The 20,452-nt window shown below is 40.4% G+C and overlaps 1 protein-coding gene across 1 annotated transcript in view; it reads right to left on the reverse strand.

Annotated features, from left to right (window-relative positions):
- The window catches only part of ASB5 (ankyrin repeat and SOCS box containing 5), a 50,062-nt gene extending 31,036 nt beyond the window's left edge, over positions 1-19,026 (reverse strand). The window contains exon 1 of the mRNA XM_007448456.1: positions 18,633-19,026. Within this exon, the coding sequence (XP_007448518.1) occupies positions 18,633-18,981 (349 nt within the window). The 5' untranslated portion in view covers positions 18,982-19,026. The remainder of the gene's footprint in view (positions 1-18,632) is intronic.
- Positions 19,027-20,452: the final 1,426 nt, after the last annotated feature.

Below are 20,452 nucleotides of genomic sequence, written 5' to 3' on the forward strand. Positions count from 1 at the left end.
CCTGCCGATGCAGGGGACACGGGTTCGTGCCCCGGTCCGGGAAGATCCCACATGCCGCGGAGCGGCTGGGCCCGTGAGCCGTGGCCGCTGAGCCTGCGCGTCCGGAGTCTGTGCTCCGCAACGGGAGAGGCCACAGCAGTGAGAGGCCCGCGAACCGCAAAAAAAAAAAAAAAAAAAAAAAAAAAATTTTTTTCTCTTTCTCCTTGTAGTTATGCTAATATTTCAATTTTCTATTTTGAAGCCATTTTACTGGGTGAATACACAGACTTGTTACAGCTTCTTAGTAGATTCAACCTGTTATCATTATATAGTGGCATCCAGTATTTTTTTTTTTTTTTGCCTAAAAATCTTACTTATCTCACATTAATATAGTGACAGCACTTTTATTTCCTGAGGCACATCTCTCACGATCCTTTTATTTTCAACTTTTCTGAATCCTTATGTTTTAGAAGGCCCATTCAAAAAATTCAATCTGAAAATTATCTTTAGAGAACTCAATTTATACTTATTTAAATTACTAATAGATTTCGATTTATTTTTCCTATATTAGTTTGTATTTTGTATTTTCTCCACCTTTTCTGTAGCTTTGTTCTCTTTCTTTAGTTCTTTTGATTTGATTAATTTTATAATTGTTTCCTGCTCTTCTCTGAAAGTTATATATTGCATTTACTTTTTACCATTATCTGTGCCTTAAATTTTATTCAGACTCAAGCTTTAAGGGGACCTAGAACAGAATCACAGTCAGTTAATTTTTTGTGCTGAAGGTTTTAATCCATAGACTGAAGGAAGAAGAAATTAAAAAAATGGTAGCATGGCAATAATTAGAAAGAAAGAAACCTGGCATTATTCACAAATAATACGATTTTCTACTGAAAACACCCCACAGAACCTACAGATTCTTATTAGAATTAATAAGAGAGTTTAACAAAGTTTCTGGGTATAAAATTAATATACAAAAATTAATTGTAAATACAATTAATTTGTATTAATTGTACAAATTAACCTACAACGTACAGGTGGAAAATGAAAAAAACTAATAAGATACTATTTATAGTAGCATAAAACAATTCAGTACCCAGGAATAAATTAAACAAAAAATATGTAAGACCTTCTCAGGGGATAATAATAAAACAATACTGAGAGACATTAAAGAAAACCTATAGAAATGGGAAAACATATCATGTTTATTCGTTGGAAGGTCAAGTGTTGCCAAGATGTGAATCCTCTCTCAAATCAATGACTGATAGGTTAAATGAATTCCAACAATAAACTCAACAAGTGTTTTGGGAATCACAGAAGTTGCTTCTAAAATAGATATAGCTCTACCAGGTATCAAGACACAGTGTAAAGCTGTAGAAACCAATATAATGTGGTTTAGGCCTGGGGAAACGTAACCAGTAAGAAAGCCCATAAATAGACGGGCATGATAGGCCCTATAGTTATTCAGAGTGGGTCTGCAGCAACTGTACATCATACCATTCCAAAAATCAATTCCAAGTGGATAACTGGAAAGGAAAGCTTTAAGAAGAGAATTCAGGAAAATACTTTCATTATCTTGAAATACAGCAGGGTTGTAACAAATAAATTACACACAAAATATTAACCAAAATGGAAAAGATTTATAAATTTGACTATTTTTAAATTAAGAACTTCGGTTCACCAAAAGAAAAACCATAAAAAGTGAAAAGACAAGCCACAAAGGATATTTATAAGGAGCTCCTTCAAGTTTCTTTTCATTTTCTATCTAATTGTTAGAATATAAAAATAACTTCTAAAAACCCACGAAAAAGGAGCAGATGATGCAATTGAACAGATGGCAAAATATTTGGCAGGCACATGACAAAAGAGAAGTACAGATGGCTAATAAACATGAAAATGGCATTATTAGAGAAATGAAAATTAAACCATAAGATATCCCTACATGCTCGCTAGATCGGCAAAAATTAAGAATATTGGCAATACCAAATATTAGCAACGATGGGAAGCACCACAAATTCTTATTTGCTGCTGGTTTCACTATAGATACAAACATGTTGGAAAACAGTGTAACACTAGGTAAAAAAAAGAAAGATATTCATGCTGTCTGACCTGGCAATTCCAGTCCTAGAGCTATACCAACTTATTTGTACTGGACATTTAGAGCAATATCTTTCATAATTACTCTAAATTGGGAATGGAATTTATAGCATTGAACATGAGTGAACTTCATATACACATAGATCAATCTTCCTATCATATCATTTAGTGAAAAAAACCAAGTCACGAGAGAGTGTTTAGTGATGATTCAACTCATATAAAATTTAAAAACAGACCAGGGGCTTCCCTGGTGGCGCAGTGGGTGAGAATCTGCCTGCCAGTGCAGGGGACACGGGTTCGAGCCCTGGTCTGGGAAGATCCCACATGCCGCGGAGCAACTAGGCCCGTGAGCCACAACTACTGAGCCTGTGCCTCTGGAGCTTGTGCTCCGCAACAAGACAGGCCGCGACAGTGAGAGGCCCGCGCACCATGATGAAGAGTGGCCCCTGCTCACCGCAACTAGAGAAAGCCCGCAGGCAGAAACGAAGACCCAACGCAGACAAAAATAAATATTAAATAAATAAATATTAAAAAAACAAAAAACAAAAACAGACCAAATGAAACCTTATCAATTTGGGATGTATTCAGAGGAGTGAAAACCAGAAAGAAAGGCAAGAAAATGATTACAATAAAAGTTAGTCGCCCTCTCTTTGGGGACAGGGAGGGTGTTGTGGTTATAAAGGTTTACCTGGAGGGCTTCTGGGCTTCCCACGATGCTCCACTTCTTGACTTGGGTCGCGGTTAAACAGGTTTCTGCTTTACAGTCTTTTATTAAATTCTATAAATGAGTTCTGTTCAGTTTTTTTCCTGATGTAGTTTATTTTTTGATTAAGAAGATGCGAATTAATAAAGAGAGGGCAGCCAAAAAGATTTTAAAATAGAGGATGGGGCTTCCCTGGTGGCGCAGTGCTTGAGAGTCCGCCTGCCGATGCAGGAGACGCGGGTTCGTGCCCCGTTTCGGGAGGATCCCACATGCCGCGGAGCGGCTGGGCCCGTGAGCCATGGCCGCTGAGCCTGCGCGTCCGGAGCCTGTGCTCCGCAAATGGGAGAGGCCACAACAGTGAGAGGCCCGCATAACGCAAGGAAAAAAAAAAAATAGAGGATGAAGTTAGCAGAAAACATAACACCCCAGCAAGAGACGAGGAAGCATGTGGCTCTTCTTACCCTGATGTCCTTTACTCTTGGGGCCTCCCTGCTCACCCTGACAGCCTAAATCTGCTGAACACCTGCTCTACGACTGAGGGCAGTGAGAGACTTCAGACCTTCTCCCAGATGTGCAGAGGGGTTACTGTTCGCCTCCATGGGACAAACAGAGCACCCAAGATGACCCAGGGACTTTCTCTTAGCACCGAAAGTGTGCATAGTTGGGAGGATGGAACAGTGCCGAAGCGTGGCTCGAGGGCAAAACTGCCAACAGCATGCATCAAATGACCCTGGGTGATCCTCAAAGTAAAAAAGCGAAAACTTGTCTGCAAGAGTGCAGGGACTGTTCTCAAATCACTGCAGTTACACGTATTCGGTGACTCACGACAGGTGTTCCGAGCAGCTCAGGTGAGAACATTCTACGTGCTCTGGATTAAGGCAGGTGACATCACCGGGGTGATAAATTCACAAAGAGTAGCTTGGGTTCTGAGTGCTAAAAGCTTCTCTGGTACAAAAAGGATTCACCAGTAGTTAACATAACGTGAAAGAAATGCTATGTGCTTCAGAGCAAGGAGTGGACTTCAGATACCATCAACTTCTGTGATTTACGGATGGCTTCAAAGAGCCCTATGAGCTCAACAGAGCTACCTTGAGTGCATCTGTAAAACATGGGCTCTCTCTTCCAACGATGCAGCTTCCACTCCAGCAGCTTTACAGTTTGAGTTTCCAGATACACACACACACACACACACACACACACAGTCAATGGCTTAAAAATAAAAGGTCCCAAACCCACCGATCTTGCCCAACTCCTCCATTTTGCAGATAGAGAAGCTGAAGTTGAAGAAACACAAACAAACAAACAAACAAGTTGAGAGAGTGTAGGGGGTGTCCTCAGAGCAACCCAGGGCGCTACCAGCAAAGCAAGACTGGAACGGAGGCTGTCTGCTTCCTGCATGTGCTTTTCCAACGTGTGACATTTGCTCCTTAACCACAGGCAGACAAATCGAAATAAGGAAGGCGAAAACAGACCTAATAACCGATGGCACCTACGTCATCAGACTTTTGTCAGGATTAAATGAGTTTATAACTGTACACGTTTAGAACAGCCCCTGGCGCGTAACCAAGAACTGGGGTAGTGTTTACTCTTCTCATAAATGACACTTTTCTTGTCCTTTCCTTCTCTTTACACACTTTGTTATCACACTGTTCTAGCTCTACCAAATGCCAGAGTGAAGTTTTAAAAAGGCCACAAACCCATACAAGGAATGAAACTAGCAACCCGTGTTCTCCAGTCAGAGGACAACAGCTGCGGGGAGGAAAATCTGATATGCGCCACGGACAAGGGCTTAATGGCCGAACAATTTACACGTAATGCATTTCCTCCCCGCAGTTCTAGCCACAAATAGTTTTATCACCACTAACCACATGCTCAGGGTAGGTTTAGGCGCTGGCAGCAGCTAGTTTGTTTTATCTTGACATTTGTCATGAAAAGTGAAGAGGGGTCACACTGACATGTGTTTCTGACATGTGAACATGCTTGCAGAAGTAGGTCTTAGAGCAGAAAGCATAGGAAGTCAAGAGTCCCAGGGGTACTGGCCTCAGCCCCAAATTTGCCTGGCAAGGCGACGTCCCATACACTCGGGCAGAGCAGCCCAGGGTCCTGCGGGCAGTCTGTCCTCACCCAACTACGTCCCAATAGGAGGCCCACCCCACGCTGGGGGGCTACGGCTCTCTCTCTCCCTGTTGTTACCTTAATCGCAGAGAAGACGGCTCCTGACACTGAAACAGACCATTCCTCCTGTTGTAATCCTCTAGCTGCCCGTGTACGAGGAGCCAGTTGTGTGTATAGGCAAAAGCAAGATTTTTAAAAATTTTACTCATTTTTATTATTCCTACCACTCTGCTAACTTAAACAGGTACTAAAGAATTTGGGGTCCAGGGACTTCCCTGGTGGTCCAGTGGTTAAGACCCTGTGCTCCCAATGCAGGGGGCCTGGGTTGGATCCCTGGTCAGGGAACTAGATCCCGCATGCCGCAACTAAGAGCTCGCATGCCGCAACTAAGAGCTCGCATGCCGCAACTAAGAGCCCACATGCCACAACTAAGACCCGGTGCAGCCAAATAAAGAAAGAATCTGGGGTCCAGGAGTAACATACAGAGTGGCTTAAAGGATGAAGAACTGAAGTCCAGAGGAATTGTTCTCAGCAGGTATTGAGAACAAGTTTTACATCAGCCAAACCCCTTCTGTAACACCTTCTAAGACTTGACAATTTCCTGGTTTGCTGTAGAGAGAGAAAAAGAGCGATCCCCTGTCAGTTATAGTTCTGATATCTGGTGTTTGGTGTGTTTTCAGTTCACGACGCACACTCTGAAGTACCATGTTGAGCATTCAATTTTAAATGAACAGAGAGAAAATGTTTAATAATAGTTGAAGTTTGGCTCAGAGAGTTTAAAATATTAAGAATAAAAATGCACTCACTGAAAATGAGAAATCAAAAGGTAAACAACTAGCATTCCTCACCACAAGGCAAGAGATCTTTGAGTTAATATGAAATGAGGAAGATGTTTGAAGATATTCACAGCCATTAACTATTCCTGTTAAAAAAATGTGCATTGAGGGTCTGTTTTATTTGGGGAGGAGGGCTAATGCCAAGGAATAAAGTTGAAAGGATCAGAGAAAAGGGACAGTAGGTCTGATTAAGAAGAAGCAGTGGGGGCATTCGTTATAGATTTAATTTCTGGGCAGTACTGACTTTCTGTCTTCATTTGTTCTTTGAGAATTAACTCTGAGAGCCCCTCCATTAACATTTATTCAGCGTGTACAGGGGCCACACCACTGGCCTAGGCGAGGTTAGAATTGGCGATGCCTCGGGGTAAGTGGTAATTAGATCCATATTCTTAAATTTGAATCCCCTCACCCTCTCCCTTCCTTTTCCCCTTCTTCCTTTCTCCCTTCCTTCCTTGGATATTTACTTAGTACCTGCCATGTGCCAGGCATCTTTCCAAGCTATGAGAGTGAAATGAACCTGTCTTCACGAGACACACAAGCTGGTGATGACCTGACTTGGTGGGACAGTCAATGTTGAATCTGTTTGGGATACCACACAGATGGGGAAAAAACAGCACAGAGAGTATTAAGTAATTCTGGGTCTAGGAAGGGTTATTACAAAGACTGCAACCCGCCACAGAGATAGCTCTGGAAAAAGAACACTGCTTGTTTCATAGTATAAATGAAACAAACAAAATGCTGCAAATGGTCAAGATGGGCGATGTCAGAGGCAACGTCAGAAGACCAGGGCTCGTGACTCACTTTCCTCTAACTTGATCAATAACCTTGAGCAAGTCTATGTATTTAAGCCTCTGTTACCATCTCTGTAAAAGAAGCATAATACCATTTAGTAGTTTGTAGAGGTCAGTGATGAGATGAAAAGGGATCGTGTGTGTGGAAAGACTTCGTGGATTACAATGAAAGTAAGACATTATCACTAGAAAGTGTGGGGTAGGTCGAGTCAAAGTTAGAAATAGAAAGACACTTGCTGACCACCCCCTATTAAGTTCAATTGCCGAGAATTTGAGAAACTAAGGGTTCACTTTATGGTAAAGAGGATGTTTACTTTTTTCCATTTCTCATTTTCTCCTCCTTCTACAATTATTAACCACAGAATATTTACTAGAAAAGCAACACAGATGTACCTCAATTTAAGAAAATGTAGTATATAAAAATGTATATTTACAAAATGAATTATTTCCAAAGGAACTCCTTTAAGTAACAAGTTTACATGATCATATAAAAATTCAGTAATTTACCAAAAGCTGTTTTATACACAATGTATGAAGCAAAACTGTGCCCATATTCTGGTGTATATACATTTGATTGGTGTTTTAGCAAGTTGTAAACATAGCTTTAAAAGCTCCTAATATTTGGCTATTTTGAAAAAAAATAGCATATCTTATAGAATATTTCAATTTCTGATATTACAACACGGAGCTGGATTTCTATCACCTCATAAAACGAATGGCCAGTATTCTATCTGCAGCATTATTCCTTAAGAGTCTACCGAAGACTATGTTAGTCTGAGCTACCTTCCGAAAATCTGGGGCCATCATCACTTACTGCTGTGATCTCAGAAATGCTACTCTCCGGTTTGTGAAGTCACCGTAAGACATTCTGATTTGAGAAAGTTCCTTGTCCATCACCATGTTCCTGCCAAGCTTTCAGTAGTCAAGCTGGTTTCTGACTTGCACTTGAGCTTGGTTATGGACACTGCAGGAGGGACGCTAGCCCCAGAGACCTGCCAACGAACAGCCTTAATATTCCTGTTCCCCCATGGTACTATATACAGCTTAATGGTCTCATGCTGAAGAAAGAAGACACGATCATTATTTGTGATTTATTATTCTCTTAGTAGAGGCTTAGTCACCTTCAGATAATCCTTGCCGTGGCCCAATAAAGAAGCAAGGGTTCCTGAAAAGTTCTTGGAGGGCTATTTTGCAAACCTGTGCCTAGGTTCCCAGATAATTTAAAATACTGATAGACTTTGAGGTTATTCAATGATTCTATGATATAATTCTGTATCCTCTTCCCAGATACAGTCTGCTTATTTTTTTTAAGAAAAAGGGTTCTTTTCCCTCTTTCTTCATAAGAAAAAAAAACTTTTTTGTAAGATACGTCCAGTGAAAAACTATGTTTTGCTTGCTTCCTGGAGAGACCAGCTGGCAGAAAAAAAGCAGAGAAAATAAGGGAAAAAAGCCAAATCCCTGAACAGGCTGACTCAGCTCTTCAGGGTTAATGCTGTCAGTATTGGTTTTTTTCTTCCCTTTTCAAAAAGCTGCCAGGGATTAAGAGAAAAAAATAAAAGGGTGAGAAGGACAGTTTGGCGGAGGAAGTTAACATCCCGGGCTTTGCGATGTTGGAGGTTAAGCTTCAGCCCTTTCTCTGGTGGCCATGATAACAGAGCAGCCGGAAGTGTGCTGTTCCATGTCACTGTCACACGCCGTGACACACTCATCATAAAGCCCTTCCAGAGAAGCCCAGGCTTTCTACAGTATACTCATAACCAGGTACCTGACCAGTTTGCCCAGGAAAACATTTCTGTCCAAAGAATTTCTGGCAAGAGGAGTTTCTTAGAGTAATATGATGGTAGAAAAAATGTCTGCAAGTCATTTAAAACCCCGTGCTGGGGCTCCCCTGGTGGCGCAGTGGTTGAGAGTCCGCCTGCCGATGCAGGGGACACGGGTTCGTGCCCCGGTCTGGGAAGATCCCACATGCCGCGGAGCAGCTGGGCCCGCGAGCCATGGCCGCTGAGCCTGCGCGTCCGGAGCCTGTGCTCCGCAACGGGAGAGGCCACAGCAGTGAGAGGCCCGCGTACCGCAAAAAACAAAACAAAACAAAACAAAACAAAAAACCCCGTGCTGTGAACTGGCCCGCTCACGTAGCATCCCCTCCAGGTCCTCGGCATCCTAACCAAGCCTGCTATCTCCCTTTGCTCCGATCCCAGGTGATGGCTCAGAAAATCTTCTTTTTTGTGAAGCCTGTCAGAGAAAAATGTCTGAATCACAAGAATATCTTGAGTCTTAAAGGCACAGAACCAACTTCTCATTTTTTGCTTGTATTTAGGGGAAATTTTGCATATTAAATACTTAAAATTCTGTTTGGAAGGGGGACAAATCCTGTGGACGGCACAGAGACCTGGGGAGCCTGAGGCTTGATTTTGTCAAGGCCGCTGTTCACACCATGTGAAAGACCCGTGGTGGGAGAGCCAAGTGGTTGAGAGAAAAATCTCAGGAGCCAGTTGGATCTGGCTTGAAATTCTGTGCTTTTAGTTACTAACTGAAAAAAGTTGACAACTTAACTTAAACTTTCACAGGGCTCCGGCTTGTTACTCTTAAATTGACATATAAATAAAACCAACCACATAAGTTCTGAAATCATATACCTGAAGAGCCAGCATGATGCTGGGACAGAACACTTGCTTGTCCTAGTGTGATCACCTGCTTACGGCGACTGTTCAGCAAATATAACATGATAATTTCACCATCTTTTCTTATTGATGCTTCTCTGCGTTACTAAATTGTGGGAACTTTTTTACTGTTTTAAAGAATTTTTTTAAGTACAATATAAAGAATTAACATTCATGGAGCCAGACACTGTGGCATGTGGTTTAGGTAATACACTATATCCCGTATAAAATTTACGGTAACCCTCTGAAATAAATATCATTATGTCCATTTTAGTGATGAAGAAACTGAGGCTACAGACTTTAAACAACTTCCCTAAGACCACACATCTCAAAAGTGCCATGATAGAAAAATTTATGTGTGACTAAATCGCTATGTTACCAGCAGTGTGATTTATGCAGGGGTCTTTTATTCATTCCACAAATATTTGCTGAGTTTCTTCAATATCCAAGGCATTGTTTTTCCTGTTTGCCATTTCAGTTATTTCAAGGACTTTTCGCTTAGTAAATTATAATTTCCTTCTCTAGAATAACAGCAGTTTTCCCCTGTAGTCCTGTTACAATTCAGTATCCAAGTTTTTGGCAGGAATCAAGTTTGCCTCATGAGCTTTAGCTAATTACAAACTTTTTTTCTCCTTCTAGTTAAATACTTTGTCTTTTGAAAATCTTATTTTTTAAAAATAATCAAAATATTCATTATAATGCTATAGAATCAGGTTTTTGCTCATGTGTGTGTTTTTAAAAATTAAACTTCAGATGATTACAAAAATCTCAATCATTGAATCCAATTAACTTTCATAAACAAAAATCATTTAAAAAATATTTTCGTTACTTCCAATGGACCCTAAATTTGAGCTTACTTAAACAGATTTCCCTTTCTTTCACATTCCTGGCATGTCACACCAATTAGATACGCAAGCATCGTTTTAGGACTTAATATTCACTGTACAGGAGATGGTCTCTCCAACGCAAACCAGTCTTATTTTGTTGATTTCTTTGAAAATTGGTAAGTAGCCCTAAAACTTCACTCCTCCACTAGATTTTACTGGATGAGCAGTTTCATCATACCTACAGGGAAAATACACAGAGATAAATGCTCAAATTTTCCTTTAGCTCCTTTTCTTTTAGTTCTTGGAGAGTCTCTATGAAGAAGCATTCATTCCCTTCCCACCCTCAACAGATCTGTGATTTTATGTATCTGAACTCTCAAGGAACTGGCTCGTTTCCTTGTCCTAATTCCCCATCCTGGATCATGGCTCAAGAGAGAAATAAGACACCAAGCTTTCTGAAATTCAGAAATTCCTTCGGTGCATCATTTCATTCTATAAATTACTACTTTGTCTTGATGGATGAGGGGAATCATCATTTCTCTAGTGAAGGAGGTCGAGTTTGGAAAACAGAAGTGGCTCATCAATCTTGCAGCGGTTAATCAAAGATGTGTTGGGTTGTTCCTGAGGAATTCACTCACAGCGTCATCAGGACTTACATGCTCATTATTTAACTGCTATCACAGTGTGTTGAGAACTCTTTAGAGGAAGAATGGCATCCTTTAGCACTTTGGCAGCAGACTACCTGCCTCAATCAACTAACGAGGAACGTTCGAGGAGCCGATTTTCAATGCACAGGCCTTAACTTTAATTGCATCATTGTCAGTTTTCATTTAAATCAAGCTGCACACTTGCGGACGGAGATGACCTGGTGTTTCTATTTAAGAACATCAATGGCATTTCCATATTGAATTTCAGTTTGTTTGTACTCTGCCCATAGTTTAAGACCATGAGTCTTCTGGAAAGAGTTTATATATTTCTGAATGCTTCTATTTTGCTCAGTAAGTAATGGTGACATGGAAATTTTAGCTGCTCTCATGGAGAGAGATTTGCCTTTGTGCCATCTGACATAGTTATGTCCATTCCTGACAGGCCCCAAATGTTTGCTGTTGTTCTAATCCCTAGGAAAGAATGTGGAATGGATATTCAGTTATGACTCATTTTACAGGGTGGTTAGGGTCTGTAAAGATGCATGTAACTCACATAATACTTTAAATAAACTGGGACAGTTTAGTTTTAAACATTATTTTCTTCTTTTCTTTAAGGAAAAATGCCTCTTGAAGTCCAACGTCCGAAGATTCATGAAAGTAGAGTTGTTCTGTTCAGGAAGGGAAAGGGGGCCCATGGGAACTTGTCCCCAAGCACCGCCCTAGTCTCTCAATCCCTGAGGCTCTTCTAGAAAACTCCTAAATCTACTTAGCGGACAGATTTTTTAAATCCCATCCCACAGTAGCCAATGAAGAATTACAGGATTGAGAGAAGAGACCCTTCTAATATGTGTCCTCTTTAACCTAAATTTCACAGAATGGACTGGTTTAATTACAGGCCACCTGGAAGTGCTAACAATTTAACAATTTATGAGACTCTGTAAGCCTCTCCTTCCCTGAGCTGATGTTCTTGGGGCACTTCCAGTCTCAAAAGCCAGTGGTCTGCTTTGTAGAGCTGCTGTGAGAGGGCTGGGAAGAATGAATGAGTTGTTCTTTATGCAGCTAGTAAAGAAGAAATGCCAAAAGTTCTACGTAGCCTGTAACCAAACACTTTCTTTTTTTAAAAAAAATCTATTGGAGGGTGATTTTGGAGGAAGAGGCGTTCCAAATAACCCCCCTGCTTTCATTGACATGGTCCATGTGTCACTGGGGATAAACTTTCCTCTCTCTTCCCCAGGTTAGAAAATGAGCTTAATGTGCTGAGATTGAAGCCGGAATCCATGGAGCTGCCATGGAGCCACGCTGAGGATGTGCACAGCCGACTCAGCGCCCAGGAGGTATTCGACCTTCTCTGAGGTGTAGTTCACGGAACACGTGTAATGACATGTTGACTCATTACACGCAGGATTTTGTAAAATACTCATGGTGGCACTGATTTCCATCATCACCTAGTGACTCTTTCTTGTAGGCTGAATCCAGTAAAGGCATTAGAAAACTCTTAATAGAACCCTTTACTTTGGATGTGTTATCTGAGAACACGTGTATTTATTTTTCACTTTGGCACCAACCATCTGTCTCTGTCTCCTCACCTAACATTTATCCTTTAACATTTACCCCCATGAACCACGCTTGTTCAGTTCCACATCTAAAAGTTCTCTTTTTCTTTAGAGTCAGCTTGGTTTCATCCACACTTGTACATAACCAGATATGTTCTGCCTTTGAAGTTTCACCTTGAGCTCCACCTTCTCTCAGGAAGGGCCTGATACTCCCAACGGACCTTCTTAGAGAACATTCATTGCAGAACTTCACTGTGTTCAATTTAGCACCTTATGAATTTCTACTTGCTTGCTGTTTGCTTGTTTTACATGTGCAAGGTTTGGCTCCGTTGACCCAAGTCTCCTGTTACTCAAAAAGCAACTCATATACTATACAGGGTAACTATTTGCATGTACACCCACATATATACACATATACGTATCCGTCCATGTGCATGTAGCACGTAATATTGTGCCAGGCACAGAATAGGTATCCAAGCATTTATTGAACTGAATTAAATTCAAAATTGTATCAGTTATGTCAATTAATAAGGAAAGCAGCTTATTTTAATAATTTACCACCTTCTGAAAAAGACAGCAAATTGGAAAGCAGAGACCTACTTTTCATCCTTTAACTGTCCTCATTATATAAACATTTGAGAGCTGTTGACTGTAACAATGTCGCCTATATATAAACTTCATCTTGAAACTGGTCACCAGAGTACTTGTCACTCTTCAAAAGGCTTTTAGTGGATAAGCAGTGAGCACACTTGCTCTTCCCTAAAAAAACAAATCCTAAGAAATAATAATAATAGTAGATTGAGCGATGAAAAGAACAGAGAGTAACAGTGGGGAACGGGGGAGTTTTCACGCATCATGAATAAGGACACATGCACGATTGTGGGAGAGAATATGCATGGGCTTAGCACAGCTTTTATTTAACTGGTGAACCCCAGGCAGAGCTCTTCTTATCTGCATACTTGCTCTTCCATGCTCCCCGAGCACCTCTTCAACTTTGTAAAATAGCACTCACCATGCTTTAAATTACTTGATTTTCTCTGTCTCTCCCACTAGACTATACACATCTTTAGGAGAGGGACTGTGGTTTGTTTGTATATTTTATCCTTCATGCCTAGCACAGGCCTTTGACATAGAAGACACACAAGTAAAAGGCATGGGAAGAATAGTCCTAGGAAAACTCATCCCTCCTAAGCTATCATGAGCTATGCTGAGTTCCTTAATTCCCAAACTCCATGCATTTCTCCAAATACACAGGAAGAGGAAAACTTGACAAAGTCTTTTGTAAACTTGGAAAGTTTGTTCCCAGATTCCTGTTCTAATTCACAGTATTACAATGGTTCCTTCCAAAAAAAAGTGCTCTGGCATCCAAAAAATAGCAGAACATGGGCAAAATTAAAGTCTCTTAAAATGTTTTTTGGTAGCACTTTTGATTATAATGTCATGTCTGTTGTGATAGAAGAGCAGTTCCATTGATTCCAGTTATTCTCAGGTGGTGTTTTTCCACCTAAGTATAGAAAATGTGTCTCCAAACTCTCACATCTTCAAGGTATTTTTACACCTTTATACAATGAACAGCATGAAAGAAGCCATTCTACAGGTTGGCTTGAAATGTGTCATTGCTGAGATTCTGAGAAATGTTCCCAACACAACTAATCTCATAGACAACCAACATGGTAGCACCAAAAATCATATGAAACAAGTTGCTTCTTGGGAACAGGTATAATGGATATGACTGCTGCACTTGCTGGCATCTGCTGTAAAGTTAAATTCTTAAAGCTGTTTTTAAACCTGGGATGGATTTTACCGATGGAGAAAGAATATTACATCATACAAAATTCTAGCTGCTTTTGCTACCCAGGTTACACTATTCTCTGGAATGACAAGTCCTTTTGCCATTTGACTAGTGGTGCACGTTTACCCCATATCCTATTTCCAAGTGTCAACAACAGACTCACCAAAAAACAAACAAACAAAAGCATGCTTAATGGCAACCCTGAAATCAAATTTATGAAATCACAAGCACAAATATTCTACCAGATGATTCTACATACATTCTGTAGTCTATATAAAGCCTCAACCCTGAAAGGAGCACCCAAAGAGGTTGGGTGTCACTGGATTGTTTCTCAAGCAGCCTCACAGAGACATTACCTCGATGAATTTTCCACCCTCTAACATTTGGCCCATGGCCTTGCAGGCTTGGAAACCTGATCTGTCAGCAAAGCTGGAGCAAAATCACATCTCAGAGGTGGACTTACAACTCAAAGAGCACAGAGCACAAAAGAGTGATGTCAAGATGCAAACATAGTAATTTACAGCGAGAACCATAAATGTCAGATGGACCGAAACACTCCTGGGGCAAAAGCCAGCACATTCTCTCTCTGTGGACAGACACGGATGGAGAGCCAAGTCATAACCAGAATGTCGCTTGGTGATAAAAAAAAAGTGGAACAAAGGGAATAAACAGTAAATAAATCAAAGGCGAGGCTGGAATTCAGATTCTAGTTCTATGACTTCCTGATTCACACTGACATTTCACACTAGAGATAGGTGACCCACCAGACTCACCAAGCCGCTGAAGACCCAGCTCTCTGGGGTGGCATAGGCTGGGAACTGCAGGCTCGCCTGGGTGGGTAATTCATCTTTCTGAATGACAGGCTTTTGCTTTGTTATAACTAATTCTGGGAGACCCTAAGGTAACATTTACTCTCTCTGCCAATGCTATTTAAGGTATCATCAGATTCATTCTTTTTCCTTTTCTCCTTTTTATTTATTTTTTGTTGTCATCCTTTCTTTTCTATCCACACCACCACCACCACCAAACAAGTCTAGGTCCTCATCTCTTTATGAGGGGCAGGGGCCTAACTTCAAACCTGTCCCACTGCCCAACTCCAAAGATCACTACTATATAAATCAACCTTAAATTAGCGTTTTGTACGTGTCTCTTCCCATTTTCCTACCTTCACTCATACCAAACACTCTCAGTGACTCCTACTGCCTTCAAAGTTGAGTTTGAATTGCTTGGCCTTTTGTTCAAATTCTTTCATATCTGTGCCCAATTTATTACCATTTTTCTACTGCATGAAACTTCGACTCCAGTCAAATCTACTGTCTCTTAATATCCTATGTGCACTCCAACTCCTGCCTCTGCTCGTTCCTGGGTTCCTGGGGTCAACTCAAGATCTTTCTCCTCCATAAAAATGTCTCTGAAGGTCCAAATCTGAAACTGACCTTTCCAGTCTTTAGGCTCATTTGGTATTTAGTGTATCTGGAAAGTAAGTATTATATGTAGATATACCATCTCCTCAACTAGAATAACCTACTTACAGTTGGGAACAATACATTTTGCCTTTTTTATATCCTGTTTCTTCAATGCCTCCATACCAGGGGTGCTCAGTAAACAGGTGCTTAGAACTGACCTTGTCCACATGTAGGTAAAACTACTGAACTTTCCTCAGAGCCTAAGATAGAACTTGAAAGGATGACCCTTAGCAGAGGAGGGGAGCTCTCCAAGTGTCCGTGGGTTATTAGTGGCACATGGCTTCTTCCAAGCCCTTGGAGTGATATCAGAAGATGAGTGTTCTCTCCTGCATCTTCCCCTTCTCTCCGTACTGTCTGATGTTACAGCTGGAGACACCGTTCCACTCGTTAGTCTCACTCAGTCCCAAAGTAAAGTGTTAGCTTTAAACACAGACTAGACCTCTGATATGCGGACACTATCACCAGAACACTTAACAGCAAGAACCACACAGGGAGATAGATACACAGAAAATCCTAACGAGTCCCTTCAATACGATGGCAGAGTTAATAAAGGGATGACAAGGCAGATTTCTAAGGTTTATAGGCATAGCAAAGGGATCAAGAAGGGAACAATCTTAAGCGATTTTAGTTACCATGTTGCTTTTCAGTATTCTTGTTGTGTAATCATACCTTGGTCTCAAGCCTGATTGGAAAGTGCATTAAGAAAGCTCATCCCATATTTGTCTAATACAATGAGCTGATTTGCAACCGTGTCTGGGAAGACAGAGTTTCTTTTATTTCATACCAAAGCACTACAGCTCATGGGGAGGACATCCAGAAAGTTGTCAACAGGGTCTTCCATGATTATGAAAGATGTGAAAATACACACATCATCTCATATTTCATGGATTTTGGCAGCTCCACATCAGAAATGTTGGGGAATGATCTGGCTAAGTCTTGAAAGCAGGAATGAGAAACCTAATTCAGAATGGAATGAAGGTGATAATCTCTGCTAGGAAGGAGGAAATTGCTAGATTAAACAAAGATAATTAATCCTGATAAATCATAAAAACATAAACAAAATAAAAATAAGTTTAGTAGTAGTAAATAAAAGAAAAAGCTATATTAAAATAGAGAAAGTAATAATTTCCTAGGCAAGGAAAAGTTAATTCTTAGAGGTAGACCAAGAAAGAGCTTCTAAGGTTCCTGACTGTCCTCCTAATATTAAAATAAAATTGGAGACTAACTATGCTTACACTGAATAAAAATTATAATAATATATTTTATTGTTTAGTATATAGACTAATGCAAGCTACAGGAAGGGAGAATTTTGTTAAACAGATACAAAATTAAAAATAACAGAAAACAAACATTTGAAAACTCTATGCTCCCCATTTTTATTCCCAGGAAAAGTGTTTTCTATTAGTGAGTGTGGATTTCTTTCTCTCCTTTTTGGGATATAATCCTAGAGCTCCAATATATCTTAACACAGACTCATAAAAGTAGGCAGGAACATGGAAGCCATTTCACATATTCCCATGACCTCCCAGCATGAGCAAACTGAGATCAGGCTAAAGAGGGGACAAGTATTTCTTTATATTTGTAAATAAGTACAAAAGGAGATTCCAAAGCTTCCTCTAAAACCCTTGTCAATCCACCAAAAATGGTGGATTTTTAGCCAATACTGAAGTTTTTATGCACGGCAATTCTCACAATACGTAGACGAGATTTGAGTATAAGGTAACAAGCTATGGGCTGCCCGTGACAGTAAACTTTCTCACCTTATGATCGCATAGCCTATTTAGTCTTATATCTAAAATTACGGGTTTAAAAAAATAAAATTAAAATACGGATTTTGTTTTAAAATCTAGTCTCCTATGTTTGCTGGTTTTGAAACAACAAAATATTCCATTTACCAACATGGTGTATGCCACATTTAAATACTTATACCTGGTCTGAAGCACAGCTGGTGGGTGAAGGATTAAATATTGTCTATTTCTCTAGATCCCATCTTCCTTGTGAGAGTTTCATCCTGGCATTTAGATTAAGTTCCTCACTTTGCATAAGAACAAAATCTTCCTCAGGAAAAATGTACTCTCCTTATCTATCTCATACATCAAAAAAGATTTTCTACCTTTATTCAACTTTCCATGTATCTACAGAGTCGCCTAGATTTTAAAATAAGTTATTGCACACATTGAAAAATGTAGAAAAACAGATTTTAAGAAGGCAAGCTTTCTACTCTAAGCATTCTTTTTTTTAAAAAAAAAATTACACTCTCTAATTATGTGATAGTGTATTTTGATTCTGAAAATTAAAGTTACTTTAGGGGTATGCAGGGCTGTAAAATGTGCATGCTTGCCTGATGATTTTCAAACCAGAAATTAATCAAAAGGCTCTAAGAAATTAAAATGTCACCTTGAAGCCCATCCTAAGAATTGCTTTTATTATATAGAATATCAATGCAATAGAATGGAAATGGTTTTACAGCCTTTCAAGTTGAGGGTCAAAATGATCATTTCTCATTTAGTCTCACACTTTAATTTCTTGTAGGAAGCATGATGGATGTACTTGGTTGCATACATGTTAACATTTGTTAATTCATGTTCCTATCCTCATATAATCAGTTTTTTACAAATTGAGCAAAGGCAACAACAATTCCATCAGGAAAACATATGCCATAAATCTTAATATTCACCACATTGTGCTTTACTTTGACCAAGTTAACCTTGGTCAAATAAAAATTGTGAGAAACCAATAAAACCTTCAAATCTTCTCTTATAACAATTATTTTTCCATATAACTAAAGACTTGATTTAAAAAATCATAAAATCTCAGGCATATTAAAGGACAGGTGAAGTGCAATCAGTAACTGAAGCCTGTGAACGCATGGCTTGGCACATGAAATGTTAAAAGTTAGAAAATATTTATGAATAGGAAAATATTGATATATATTTAAAACTATGCTTCCGTGAGGCTGTTCTGCAATGACGCCTTGATTTCATTAACCCAGAAAAAGTAATTTTCTTTTTTCTGAGGCCATGAAGAGAGTTAAATATTTCCCGCAATGAGAAGTTGGCAGAATATTCGCTCTGAAGTAGTCCCTGAGGGAAACATGGGATGTTTTCTTGGACTGTGCACGCAAGATAAAGTCAACGCGAAACACGAGCGCAGGCCGTGAACATACCTTGTCCTTGGGTTACTCCGTAAAATTCAGCCGCTATCCGGGCCGCCTCCTTGCGGTTGCCTTTCACTATGTAGAAGTGACTGAGGATGGCGAGGCTGATTTTCACAAAGAGCTTGAAACAGAACAGTGAGAGGATGGTGAAATAGACGTTAGAGAGCTGCTGAGCAAAGGGCCGGCTTTCTTCGACCACCGACATCGCTGCACCAGCCCGGCTGCTGCCGCCCTTGGTCAGATCCAAGTCCCGAATGTGCCTGGCTCCGGTCCGGGATGCTCCTGGACAGCTGGTCCTGAGGAAGGAAAATAGCAGCTGGTAACGATGCCTCCAGCTCAAAATATTTATACCGTCCATAAAAGTGCCTCGCACACGCCGATTGGTCTGACACTATTCCGCGGGGGCAATGGCAACACGTGCCGTTTCCCGACACTCCTGACTTTCCGTGCTGGCTACAAAATGACATCCCGCCCCCCTGCCCTGAAATTCAAAATCAGATACTGAAGTTTATATACACAGATTGTTTCCCTTTGGGGGGGATCAGTGTCAGCGGCGCTTTGAAGATTTTGCGTAAAAGGGGCTCCTGGTGTTAATGTAAGTGCTATTCATAATATCAAGGAAAAATTAAGCCCATCAATTCAAACCTTGAAAATGGTCGTATTTGTAGGCCATGAGCTAAATTATCAGATAGTCCATGACGATGATTTAATGATCACTCATCAAATTCGCCAAATTGTGGCTTCCACCGTTGTCAGGAAAAAAAAAAAATGTGTAAGTGGATAGACTGGAAAGTCACAGGCTCATTACCTTAGAGTGTTTATTCATCCACTGAACACGTTTTTAAGCACCTACTATATGTCAGGTATTTTGCTGGATGCTGGCAGACCAATCCCTGCCACAAGGATCTCAGAGTCTAGAGGAGGAAACGGCCATAAAATAAATACAAGTGAGGACAGGGTAGCACAAAGAGGAAGGGCCTAATCCTGGTAGCGAAGAGTCCAGAAAGGCTTCCTGGAAGACGTATAATATCCAGAGAATTTCAAGTAAACGTAAGTATTTCATCTTGACTCTCCCATACCAAGCAAAACAATATATTTTTTAGCCCCATAATCTTTGTTAAACCCGATCTGATGTAGTTTAGAAATGAGGTGCAACTGTTTATAAGGGCATCCTTAGGCAAGCTATCTGTTTAGAAGAGAAATCGAGTAAGTTATTTAAGAACAATAACGTAGAGTGACAGTATTTTGGCATTTAAGCCAACAAGAAATACGCCAAGATACAAAATGACATATTACACAGGGGGCTTGTTTATACATTTATATGACCAGGCTTGGGGCCTGTTAATTGTTGTGCTGCTTCCTGATTCTTCTGAGAAGTTCCAGAATCACAAATAATAAAAAAACAGAAGAAAACAGAAGTGGCTTTTCTGGCAATAAAGGAGCATATCAGTGATTGGTCATAGTGGTCAGTGCTGCATGCTTTTCATGCCGTGTTTCTTGCACTGATTTATATGAAACATCCCTAAGACAAAGGAGGTATTGCTGTAAAGTAAACGTGTCAGATAAAGCAGGCTTCTTCTTGCCCCAGTGACTGCGTGGTTCCCAGAAAAATAAATTCGATAAAATAAAATATTAGAAAGCAGTCACTGCCCTCTTTCTGGAAATGCCCCTTGGTCTTGTTCTCACAGGCAGAGAACTAGACTAAGCAGCTATTCACTGGCCCCAGTGTGCCATTTCACATGTGCTTTGGGAATCATTGAAAATGCACTGCAGGGCTTCCCTGGTGGCGCAGTGGTTGGGAGTCCGCCTGCTGATGTAGGGGTCGCGGG

The sequence above is a fragment of the Lipotes vexillifer genome, unplaced genomic scaffold, assembly GCF_000442215.2.
Source record: "Lipotes vexillifer unplaced genomic scaffold, Lipotes_vexillifer_v1.1 scaffold1091, whole genome shotgun sequence".
NCBI classification, from domain to species: domain Eukaryota; kingdom Metazoa; phylum Chordata; class Mammalia; order Artiodactyla; family Lipotidae; genus Lipotes; species Lipotes vexillifer.